At 52.2% G+C, this 12,531-nt stretch overlaps 1 protein-coding gene across 3 annotated transcripts in view; it reads left to right on the top strand.

Moving 5' to 3' along the window:
- GRIK4 (glutamate ionotropic receptor kainate type subunit 4) overlaps positions 1-12,531 on the top strand; it is a 312,480-nt gene that overhangs the window by 280,675 nt on the left and 19,274 nt on the right. For 2 of the 3 annotated variants that reach the window (XM_060017131.1, XM_060017134.1), the window contains exons 14-17: positions 2,304-2,477; positions 6,101-6,266; positions 7,629-7,854; positions 11,832-11,960. In XM_060017131.1, the coding sequence (XP_059873114.1) occupies positions 2,304-2,477; positions 6,101-6,266; positions 7,629-7,854; positions 11,832-11,960 (695 nt within the window). The remainder of the gene's footprint in view (positions 1-2,303; positions 2,478-6,100; positions 6,267-7,628; positions 7,855-11,831; positions 11,961-12,531) is intronic. The other variant, XM_060017132.1, reaches the window with a different exon arrangement.

The following is a 12,531-nucleotide window of genomic DNA, read 5'->3' as shown; positions in this document are numbered from 1 at the left end:
TGCTTTGGCACTTGGGCGCCACTGCCCCCCACCCCGGGCCTGTAGGCATTGCCACTGTCAAGTATCTGTCGTCCGTGTCGACTGGCGAGGCTTCCCCTCTGCACTTGGCCGCACTGCCTGCGGCTGCTCAAACGAAACTGTCTGCCTGAGTCCTGTCTCCGCTGCCCTGCAGTTCGGTCTTGCTCCCTTTGATTGAGCCCCTGTGTGTAGTAAGCCATGGCTCTCAGGTGACCTCGGAGGCCTGCAAATGGTCTTAGGGCTTGGTTACCAGACACACACACACACACACACACACACACACACACACACACACACACACGGCTGCTTCACCACGCCTGCCACAGCCTGAAGCTTTTCAATCAGCCCTGGGGGCTTAAACAGCCCCTCTTCTCTGCCCTACACATACACACAAACACACACACACACAAACACACACACACATGCACACACTGCCCCCTAGGATCCAGAATTAACAAAAAGATTAACCAAGAAGAAACTGTACAAAAGGTCTGATCATACATCCTATATATACATATATCTATAATATCCTATATACGTAATATCTGAGCGTAGGGTAATCTGGCCCAAGGTAGTGGCTTTCAGACAGGGTTCCCCGAGCGTGGAGGCTCCTGGAAGTTTACAGAGACGTGGAGGGGCGATGTGAAGAGGCTGGACAGCCAGAGCTCTGGGACCTCAGCCCGTCTTCATTCAGACCAGCTCCACTTTTCTCTTATATATTGTACTTCCGGGTAAGATTTTAGAGGTGAAAAGATATTTGAAAACCACTGCTCTAAGGCAGCCGTTCCCAAGCCAGCTGATACCACAGTCACACAGGGAGCTTTAAAAAACTTGAATTTCTATGTCTGATCGTCTCCAAATCTCTAGGGATGGGGCCTGGAAATCTGTATTTTTGGAGCTCACTTCCAATGGCCCGTAGGCTTGGGAACCACCGAGGTGAGGCACCACGGGCACAAGCCAGCCCCGCAGGCCACGAAGAGAAGGGGCACATCTTGGGGCAGGGGCCAGCGATGGCACATTGGCCTTGTATTCGGGAACAGGCGGCAGCGATGGGAATGTGGGCCGGCCCTGCAGCACGGCACGTGCGCACTAGGCTGAAGGGAAGGCCGGGGATGATGGTAACACCCTGTGAAGAGGCAGACCTGCCCTGCTCTGCTCAGCACACGCCCAGACGCGTCTCTCACATCAGAGCTGGAAGGCTTTGTGTGGGAGACAGGCTGGGGCGGAAGAGGGAGAGCATGTGTCTGGTGGGCAGGAAGAAAGGGCATTAGAGGTACCGCTGGGAGAGAGAGGCCAGCGTGAGGCTGCGAGCGACAGCGGGGGGGAGCGCCACCCTTCTCAACCCCGTGTGCCCATCATGCTCAGCTGGGGAGCCCTAAAAATGCTGATATCCAGGCCTTACCTGGACAAATTAAATCAGAACCTCTGGGTGTGGAATCCAGGTATTGGCATTATTTCAGAAGTTCCCAGAGCTTCCCTGGTGGCGCAGTGGTTGAGTCTGCCTGCCGATGCAGGGGACACGGGTTCGTGCCCCGGTCCGGGAAGACCCCACATGCCGCAGAGCGGCTGGGCCTGTGAGCCATGGCCTCTGTGCCTGTGTGTCCAGAGCCTGTGCTCTGCAACGGGAGAGGCCACAACAGTGAGAGGCCCGCGTACCGCAAAAAAAAAAAAAAAAAAAGCTCCCAGGTGAGTCTGAAACACAGACAGGGTTGAGAACCAGGGCCTGAGCCTGAGGGACCATCTGGGCCAGTGGTTCACAAAGTGTGGTCCCTGGACCAGTGGCATCCACATCAGCTAGGCACTTGCAGGTTCTAGGCCTCAACCCAATGCGCCGAATCAGACGCTTTTGCCGCCATCTGTGCTCTCCCAAGCCCTCTTGGTGATTCTGATGTCAGTTAAAGTTTGAGAATTACTACTCTAGGCCGACGGCTTTCAAGCCATGGCTCCGTGGGGCTGTAGGGTCTCTCTCTGGTCACTTTGGGGAACTGAAGGAGGCAGAACAAGCAATTCCCAGCCGTCTATTCTGTGACTTGATTTATTTTGAAAAAACTAAGATGTTTCTTTGATTAAAGAAAAACAGTTCCCAAACTGCCAACATAGTCCAACTTTCTCATTTTTCAGGGGGAACACCCAAGTCCCTTAGAGGGGAGGGGCTTAGCCAAGGCCACAGGCCAGCTACCAAGGTCTCGGGGCGAGGCCAGGCAGGGGAGCGCCCTCAAACCCTCAGCACCCCTTCCTTCACGCCCATCCTCCGCAGCACTGGTATGTGTCCCTTTCTTTCACAGGTTGACGCCCTACGAGTGGTACACACCCCACCCCTGTGCCCAGGGCCGGTGCAACCTCCTGGTGAATCAGTACTCCCTCGGCAACAGCCTCTGGTTCCCGGTCGGGGGCTTCATGCAGCAGGGCTCCACCATCGCGCCTCGCGCCTTATCCACCCGCTGCGTCAGTGGCGTCTGGTAAGATCCTGGGTCCTCCGATGAGCCCTGATCCAGCTTCAGGTAGGCAGGAACCTCAGCTCTGCCCTAGGACAGCCTCTGCCAGCACAGAGGGTTTGGGGGCAGTGGCTGGGTGCGCTTTGTGCCATCTTTTCTCCTTCTCTGTTCTCTGCCTTGGAGGTCTAGATGCAGAGGGGAGCTAAGGCAGGAAAGGAGACCGAGTGAGAAAATGCCTTGACGGCCCACAGCAAAAGCAGTTATAACTTCCTGACCTGAAAATGACCAGAGGTTGAGAGGCAGGGCCTGTGAACACATATGCAGATTTATGCAAATGTAAGCATGTAGCAGGAAGTCCCTGCAGGAGAAATCCAAGCCCACGCCCCCTCCAGCAGCTTTCTGGAGCTTTGCCCCTCTGCACCTGGCTCTGGGGGCCCGCCAGACCCATCCACCTTAGCAGGTGTGGGAAAACGCAAGCTGTTAGTAGCTCGGAGTTGGACAGGACCTCAGGGAACAAGTTGCCATCGTGGTCTACACGGACAGTCAGCCAGCCTCTTCCTGGAGCTCCCTTCTCCTCTTGGCAGGGCAAAAGGAACATGGTGGAATGATTTGATGTGTGGGAAAGTTCTCTGAAAATTTGGAAGTGCTACATAAATGTTTGGACTAATCATTGCTATTAGGCCACTATGGGGGGAAATGAAATACCGATGTAGTGTTGAAAGGCAAGTTTCCCATCCTCACTTAAAAACCCACTGTCAAGTTTGTTGTCACAGCTTATAGGACTTACAACCTTCATTCGCTCCTCTCCTTCTCAGCCCGTGCAAGCCAGAGGAAAAGGAAAGGGGCATGGGTGCTGGGGACAGTGTGGGATCTGGACAGTTACCTAGGAGCCACTGGACTGGGGCTGATGGGCAGGTGGAAGCACAGCTGGGACTGATACAGTAGGATTTAAACCCTTGGGGCAAGGTGTTCACCCATTATCAGGTTGTGCCCAGGAGTCACTGAGCGGATCACTGTGGAGAGCTGGGTCTCACGTTCCCTGGCAGAAAGGATGGTCTTGTCAGGCACAGCCACAGAGCTCCCTCAAAATCCAGGAAATCTGGGCAGAAACCCATAGATGAGAAGTCAGCGGCAGATTCTGATCCCTTTCTGCTTGGGCTTTCCCTTCCAGAGGTGCTTGTTCCCATGTGCTGCACGCAGGGCTCCATTGCCTGCTGCCTTCACCTGTCAGCTCCCACCCCGAGGAATTCCCTCCTCCAGCGAAAGTCTGCCCCGGTGCTGAGGGGAACCACCTGTCCTGCAGGCTGTTGGCTCAGCCCACTGGCTCAGCAGTGCTTTAAAGAGCTGGCCCCAGGTGGCTCGGTTATGCTGCTCCAGAGCGTCTGTGGAAGGGAGGCTCGGCCCTTCCCAGCCCGACCCAGGGGTGTTGGTGCGCCCCTCTGCCTCTTGGAATTCTTGGTTATAAAATCAGGGCCTCAGTTAGGTTGGCTCCCTGGGGAGTGGGAGGTCAGAAAACAGGGCCATCGTGGCCTACCGTGGCACCCTCACCCAGAGCAAGCAACGGAAAATGCCGAGAATGCCAGCTTCACAGTGATGATGCCCCTTTCACCCAGGAGCAAGTCTCCACTGGCCCCTCTGGAGGGAGAGTGGGCATGATTTGCTTTGTCAGCAAAGGTGACGGGCTTGCAATGAGCTACTTACTCTCTCTGACCCGTCCTTTGTGACCAGTGGCAAAAGCAGCCACATGGCTGCCCAGGGCGGAACGGATGCCAGAGTGTAGCCATGGGGCTGGGGGAAGCTCCCCAGCCAGCTCTGAGGTCATGTCCACACCCAGGGCTCACTAACCCACGACAGTGTGGCAGAGCAGCTTCCGAATGCACGCCTCCACCTGGGGACCACTCACCACCACCACCCCAGCCTCCTCTGGGGGAAGCTCATGAGAAACAACTTCCAAGAGACTGTAAGAGCCCAGGCAGGAGCAAGGAGAACAGGTTTTGCAGATGGAGGGACTCCTGGCCCTTACAGGTCACAAGTAGGAAAGGTAGACAAATGATTTTCGTTGCATCTCTACATGTCTCTGTATCTCACACTCATCTCATCCTTTACAGATTATTAGTCACTAATGACATATTATCTCACCTGATCTCACAACACTCCAAAGACAGGTGGACCAGACATTAGTATCCCCCATTTATTAGACAAGCAAACGAGCTCAGAGGAAGTGTGTGGCTTTTCCCCAAGGTCTCACAGGTGGAACCGGACAAAGCCAGAACTAAAACCAGATCCCTTACTGGTGATCTGGCGCATGTGGATGCGCCCATCAAGTTGAGGGATGCCCCTGTTCCTTCACTCCTGGGAGGCAGCCTGAAGGAATTCTTGGACACGTGGCAAAGGGGACAATGGGACTTCCTGCTCTTGGAAATCCACCTGGAAGCTGCCGGCTGCTGCAGCCCCTGGCAAACACTATGCCTTGGTTGGCAATGTCTTCATACTGAGTGAAGCCTCATTAATTCAGACTCCACTGGTTCAGAATTTGGCGATTATCCAGCCTCAGTTGTGCTTACATATATCTTTGAACCCCTATAAACAAATGGATTAGGAAGCAGTTCCACACTGCTGACCAGATGGTAGAAGTCTTGTTTAACCTACTTAGTGAGCAAACTGGTTTTAATGACTTTAGCATGTATGCTGCCTGAGTTGCAAAACTATTCTAATTTTAAATAAGTCCGATCTGCCCAATAAAACAACCTTCCATTCTGAAATAGCAAGACCATTGTAAAAGCATTTTCTTTTTCCGGTACGCGGGCCTCTCACTGTTGCGGCCCCTCCCGCCGCGGAGCACAGGCTCCGACGCGCAGGCCCAGCGGCCATGGCTCACGGGCCCAGCCGCTCCGCGGCATGTGGGATCCTCCCGGAGCGGGGCACGAACCCGTGTCCCCCGCATCGGCAGGCGGACTCCCAACCACTGCGCCACCAGGGAAGCCCTAAAAGCATTTTCTAATTCCAACTTCTCAGCAGTCCGCAGGTGCTTTTCACCAGCTCATCTTGAAGAGTTTCTGCTGTTACAATTTGTAGAACCGGTTCTAGAATACAAATTTCTCAGGCATTTGGCCACGTGACTTTACTTCTCTGAGCCTCCGTTTTCTCTTCTGTAAAATCAGGATAAGATTTTCACCTCCCTGAGTTGTAGGGAGTACAGGAGATAGTGGGTGTGGCTCACAGTAGGTGCTCAGTCCATGGCGATGCTGCTCTGAATGTCGGCTGCATCATGACGGGGCTGCGGGTGGCGTCCCAGGTCTAGCTCTGAACAGAGCCTCCAGGGCTGGCACCCTTAGCTCATTCACTAGCTCATTCCTCACCATCTCTCAAGCTGTCTCATGTTCATGGACACACCTCTTTTGAGTAGAAACCCAGTAATCACCTCCTTTAGGAAATAAGAGAAAGAAAACCACTGTCTTCTTCTAGGCCACCCTCCCAAGCCGTTCGTTTCTGTTGACAGCAAATGCCCTGCCTCCTCTCTCTTCCCCCACTAGGCCCCTCAGAAGAGGGCCACCTGGTCTCTCCCGTGTCGCAGCAGGACTGGGGATGGGGTTTAAGACTCCTGGGCTGCCCCGGCAATGATGACGTCTCGGTCTTTTCCTACCTAGGTGGGCATTCACGCTGATCATCATCTCATCCTACACGGCCAACCTGGCAGCCTTCCTGACCGTGCAGCGCATGGATGTGCCCATCGAGTCGGTGGACGACCTGGCGGACCAGACCGCCATCGAGTATGGCACGATTCACGGAGGCTCCAGCATGACCTTCTTCCAAGTAAACCCACATGGTTGCTCACCAGCGTCAGGAATCGGGCAGGATAAAGTGGAGATGTCTGTCCACTGGAGACAAAAACATCTTGCCTCACCCCATCATCCCTTTCGAACACCTCGTTTGGAGGTTCTCATGGGGCTCATTTTTCCCCTGCTCCCCCAAATACCCATGGAACCAGGTCCCCAGAGCACTTGGGTTAATATCAGCCTTGTCCCAAAGTGTTATACATGAACGGTTAGTGCTCCTTGAGACGATTTTAGTGGTAGAACTATTTTTTAATTGCAGTGGTTTCATATTTATTGTAATGAGTATTAGAAAAAAATATGCAGTGACTCTAACCTGTACTTTTATTTCTATTTCTGCACAAGATGAGGCTAACGTAGGCATTTACATTTTTTAAGTAGGCTACATTTTATAAGTAGTGCTTAGACAAAGCAAGATTGGGGTAATACACAAATGACTAACATGTAAGGAAATTTAGATTAAGCCCAGCTGGTTTCATTGATCCCAGACTAGATAGATCTCAGATCAGGACCCTTTTGGCTTCTCCGAGGTTCCCTTGCAAGGCTCAGGAGCCGGCCCTGCCACCATGGTGTGTCAGCTGGCAGGCTACCAAGGCAGGCAGAGCCGGGCCAGACCTAGGAGTAGTTTGCATTCGCTTCAGGCTCTCTAGGGAAGCAGATTCCCCTGGAGTCAGTGAGTGTCTATCCAACCTGTGACCCAAGAAGTTCATTATCACACTAAACGAGTCCAAGGCCTTCAGTTTTCTGTTTCCCATACAAGTCTCAGGGGTACTGGCACAGGGACCAGTGAAGACATCATGCAGACACAGGGTTTGGCTAGACCCCCAGAATTCTCTCAGTCTTGTTATTATTTGTAAACTAGAAGCCAACATTGGATATGTGATTGACGGATTAGTTTAGGGTTGATAGAGAAGAGCCGGCACTGCTCCTTCAGATGACGTCTCTTAAAAGTCCAGAATGAACCTGAGTTTGCTGCCTCTGTGCTGAAGGACAGTAGAGGACACAGCCAGAATTTCCATTCTCACTTTGGTCAGAACATGGAGGTTGGCAATGGAAGATGGGTGGATGAAGCAAGAACCAATGATCGAAGCAGTAGGCAGAGTTTACACACCTTCAGACCCTGTTCCTTCTTTGTCTTTGTAAAAGGTATCAAAGGCACGACCCTCTCCTCCTGCCATTCAGCAGTGATGTTGTGAGATGAAAGGGAACAGGTTCTTGAGTATAAGGAGGGGACTGGGGAGCAGAAGGGCCAGAATTTTAGGGGCCACTTGGATGCCCTCCCTTTCCAGGCCGCCATCTCCTTTCTCTTTCCTCAACCTGCTTCCTTGCGTTCTTTTCCCAGAATTCCCGCTATCAGACCTACCAGCGCATGTGGAATTACATGTACTCCAAGCAGCCGAGTGTGTTCGTGAAGAGCACGGAGGAGGGGATCGCCAGGGTGTTGAATTCCAACTACGCCTTCCTTCTGGAATCCACCATGAATGAGTACTATCGGCAGCGCAACTGCAACCTCACTCAGATTGGGGGCCTGCTGGACACCAAGGGCTATGGGATTGGCATGCCAGTCGGTATGCAGGAGAGGAACAGCCTCTTCGGGTAGCTCCACCCAGGCAGGCTCAGGGTAGCTCAAACCGTCGAATGCAGCCTTGAAGTCAACAGCCCCTGTTTCTAGAACCAGGTTCACAGTGACTTGAGATGGGCATTCTTAAGGTTTTTAAAAAAAGCCAATCCACGTCCTTCCAAGTCATCAGGGATTAGTACCCAGTCCTTAATTATGGAAGGGCTAATTGATTAGTTATTAATAGATTAATTATTAAAGGGCACATGGATGCCCTTGGTGTATTCCACACCACACAGCTAGCTTGTGAGATCTGAGCTCCCCAACCAGGGATTGAACCCAGGCCCTGGGCAGTGAAAGCATCGAGTCCTGCCCTTTGGCCATTTCTCTGATGTCCGACATCTCTACTAGCAGTGGAAAGGAGATGGAAGAGATGGTAGGACTCAAGTGAATTAATTTTGCTATTAGTGTCCCTGGTGACAGGTTTACTGTGAAAGGGGACTGATGTGATCGGAGGAGATGGCTTTCACATCATCTGTGGATCTCACTGGTCCGTCTGCTCTGGGTCAGAGCAGGTAGCTGAGAGTGGGCAGGAAAGCTCTGGCATTCCCCTTGCTGACCGCGCCGTCGGTTTGTTATAGGAAGGTAGAGATGCTTGGCTTCCAGAAAGGTATCCCAGCTGCGCCTTGTAATGAATGTCCCTGCTTTAGGCCTTCCCCTGCTGATGGTTCCTCTATCAGAAGGTGAGGGGGAGCACGTGTGTGACTCTGTGACTGTGGAGGAGGTCTGGAAATGTCCCCCAGTGTTTCAGACATGTACCCTTCCCACACACACCATGGAGAGCCACATTGTATAGGGCTGTCCTTTTCCAAGTCTGCCCTCACGCAAGGTTGTCCTGCAACCAAGCAGCCGGGGAAGAAGCAGGAATGGAGGAAATCATCTCATGTGGGGAAATTGGTGCACAGGATGTGCACCTTTGTTGGTATGTTACACACCACTTCTCTCCCTTTTGATTTTTCGAAGTGTAGTTGATTTACAATGTTGTGTTAGTTTCAGGTGTAAGTTAGTTTCAGGAAAGTGTTTCAGGTATATATCTATTCTTTTTCAGATTCTTTCCCTTACAGGTTATTACAAAATATTGAGTATAGTCCCCTGTGCTAGACAGTAGGTCCTTGTTGGTTATCTGTTGTATATATAGTAGTGTCACACCCCTTCTCTTGATTGATTGGTACCTCACTCAGAGCTCTATAAATTATAGGCTTCCCTTATACCTGTGTCATGTGAAGGGCATGGGATGGAGTCAGGCAGATCTGGGAATGCACCCTGCTTCCTGGCTGTGGGGCCTTGGATAGGTTAGTTAACCTCTCAGAGTCTCAATGATCGCATTTTTAAATTCAGGTTTCTAATATGTACCTCAGAGGGTTGTTACAAAGGTTAAACTGAATAATCTGGCCTCACCACAGTGTTTCATCACGCTTAGCCTGTTAGGGGGAACATTAGTGCCCTCCCCACATTTTCCAATGTTCCCTCTGTTATTTGATAAAAGCAGATGACTTCTTCAAGACTGATCAGAAACCAAGCCCATGAATATAGGCAATAATATGGTTCACGCTTGAACTCTGCCATTTCTGACCCTAGTAGTTCTGTAAACCGGAAGCCTCACTCAGGGCACCTGCATACCCTCCACTTAGCATCATATTTCATTGATTTCATTAATAATACAGATTATGGGCCCCTTTGAGACATTTACTGGTTGACGTTGTGTTTCAAGATGGTGGAGGGAAGCACAAAATGAACCTAAGGTGCACCTGGAAATACTCTAGCAATTTAATCAGTTAATAAACTGAACTGTCAAGTGCTTCAAAAGTTTTCATGGCACAAACCTGTAGAGTTGGCATAAAGCAGACTGACTGTAGAAATTCTCATCAGTAACCAAGGAAAAGGGGAGGCAAATGCATTGGTTCTGTGTCTGAGGTGATGCTGTTTCCATATGTGTTATCTTAGTCTTATCCCACCTGCAGGGGAGATGTGGTTCTTCCCATTCTAGAGGAGAGAACTGAGATTCAGAGCTGATAAGTTACTTGTCCAAGGTCACAGAATAAGTGGAGAGAAAAGCTGTGCTTGAGCCTAGGGGGCCTATCTCCAAATCCAGCATTTCACCTCTCAGACCGTGTTGCCAAACGGGTCCACCAGCTCGACAGGACAGGATAGATGGGGAAGGTGAGCTATGGGTTAGCCCAGGTTCTTAGGTCAGGCTGGGGAGAGCATTGCATAGTCGATTGATGGGACAGAATTTAGGTCCAGGAAAGATGAGCATGTGTGTCCTTCTTAAGTGGAAAGTAAGGGTGTAACTATGGAATAAGCAGTGTGGTTAGACCCAGGAAGATGACGAGAAACAGAACAAGGAATGAGATGGAAAATTAGTCGGCTAGTTTAGGAGCTAAGTGGGCGAACATGGAGTAAGCAGAATAATCCTTTCATGGGGCCCTTGGTGTGCTATTGAGATTGGGTTGAAGACGCCTCGAAAACTGCTTGAAATGCCTTGTTCGCTGGATACTTGCCTCTAAACCTGCAATAGTCATTAGTCTCACCACCTAACACCATCTGTTAGGTCCAGTAGCCATTCACTTCAAATGTGTGTTAAGCACCTGCTATATAATATATGAGGTGCTGTTGGCATTCACCCAGATCACATTCAGCGCTGCAGGCCTGGGGTTTGAATGCCCAAGGGTAGTTGCATCTGTAGCAGGGAAGGTTCTATCTATGGAGTCATGGGCTGTTAGAGTGCTAAGAGATCTGGGAGCTGATCTAGTTCCTTACCTGTCAAAGTGCAGCCCATGGCCCAGCGGCAGGGCACCGCCTTGGAACTTGTGAGAAATGCAAAATCTCAGCCCCCACCCCCAGACCCACTGAATTAGAGTCTGCAGGTCGACAAGATCCCCAGGGGATTCCTGTGTGCATGAAAGTTTGAGAGCAGGAATCTATTTGTTCCAGCTTTTGCCTGTATCCTGCAACAAAGCCCTTTTCCCTGGGGCGTCTGTCCACATCAGGCCTTTACAGAGCTTGGACAAGAAAACTGGGCAGCTTAGTTCATTTCCAGCCTCCTGGCAGCTTTTTCGTAATGATTTTTCTTAATAATTTCAGGCCTTAGCCTGTGCTGGGGCATCGAGCTTTCCACGGTTTCATTTAAGCCTGTTTTTGTGATTAAACCTACATTCCAGAACCAAAGCTCCTTGACCATACCCCATACGAAAAATTTAAAAAGAATTGCACTCAACAGAGCCTTCTGTCTGAGGAGGGAGAGAGGAGCGATGTAAACGGAGTAGTGGACGGGGCCAGGGGTTCTGGGGCACCCAGCAGGCAGCTGTGCGGGAAAGGGGGTGCCCCAGACCGATTCTCCACACAGACGGAAGAGAGGAAGCTTCCACCTCGCTCTGGGTGGCCCTTTTCTCATTGGTGGCCGCTCCGGGTAAACAGTTGTCGGGTGTAATGTAGTGAGAGTTACAAATGGCAGAGAAACTAATTTCAATAAAGTAGAAAATAGGCAACTGATTGCGAGGTTTGTGTCAGAGAAGATTTCCCTCCTCGGCCTCCCAGGGGCAGGCGGACCGGGAGCTTTGCAACCAGCTTCCCGCGTGCTGGTGGGGAGGTGGGTTCACCCAGGTAGAAAGTGTTGGCGCCTGGGTGGGGAGGTGGGCGGCACAGCTGCCCGGAAGGCTGTCACTTGACCCATGCTGGGGTCTTGGCCGTGGGCTGGGCGTGCCAGTCAGCGTGGAGAGAAGGAAAGTAGAAACGCCTGGTGCCCTGCATGGCGCGGAGAGTCCTCAGTCTGAGCCAGTAGAGAGCCGTGCTCCTGCGGGGGGACCCCTGTCCCTCCCCTCCTATGTTACGTGGGCAGGGTGGCAGGGAGGTTTGCCGGGGAGGGAGCAGAGAGATGCAGACGGGGGCGCTCACGTCCTGTGTTCCGGGCTCTCCTGTGACCCACAGGCTCCGTCTTCCGGGACGAGTTTGATCTGGCCATTCTCCAGTTGCAGGAGAACAACCGTCTGGAAATTCTGAAGCGCAAGTGGTGGGAAGGGGGCAAGTGCCCCAAGGAGGAAGACCACAGAGCCAAAGGTAAGGGTGGCCAGGGCCTCCCCTCCTGCCTGGAGGACCAGAGCTACTCGTGTGGCATCCAAATTCCAAGGAACGCCAGGTTGAGAACAAGCCTCGGAAGGAGCTGAAGGCCGGGCTGGGACTGGCTGGGCTCATCCCTGTCCCAGGGTCTTGGGCTTACTGTGCGGCATCCGCTCCCGCCCGCTCCCGAGTCCTAGAGATGCCACCCCTGCCATGCTTCCCGAGTCCAGCCACTTCTGTGCCAGCACCACCTCTTCCCACGGCCCAGGCCACCAGCACCCCACAGTCATACGATTACAACAGCCTGGGCTCCTTTTCCCATGCTGGCGCCTCTGCACTGTTCTCTCCACCAGAAGCCAGGGTGATTCTTTGTAAGACGCACGTAAGGTCGCAGCCTTGGCCTGCGCAAACCTTCCAATGGCTTCCCGTCTCACTCAGAATCAAATCCGAGCTTTCTATGGCCTCCCGACCCTTCCTGATCTGTTTCCCCCTTTTCTTCCTGTTCCCCAAGCCTCCCAGCCCCCTCCCACCTCGGGGTCTGCACACTGTTCCCTCAGAAGGTCCCTCAGAG

Source organism: Delphinus delphis, chromosome 8 (assembly GCF_949987515.2).
Source record: "Delphinus delphis chromosome 8, mDelDel1.2, whole genome shotgun sequence".
NCBI lineage: Eukaryota > Metazoa > Chordata > Mammalia > Artiodactyla > Delphinidae > Delphinus > Delphinus delphis.
The sequence above is the reverse complement of the archived record's forward strand: the minus strand, read 5'-3'. Positions and strand labels throughout refer to the sequence as shown.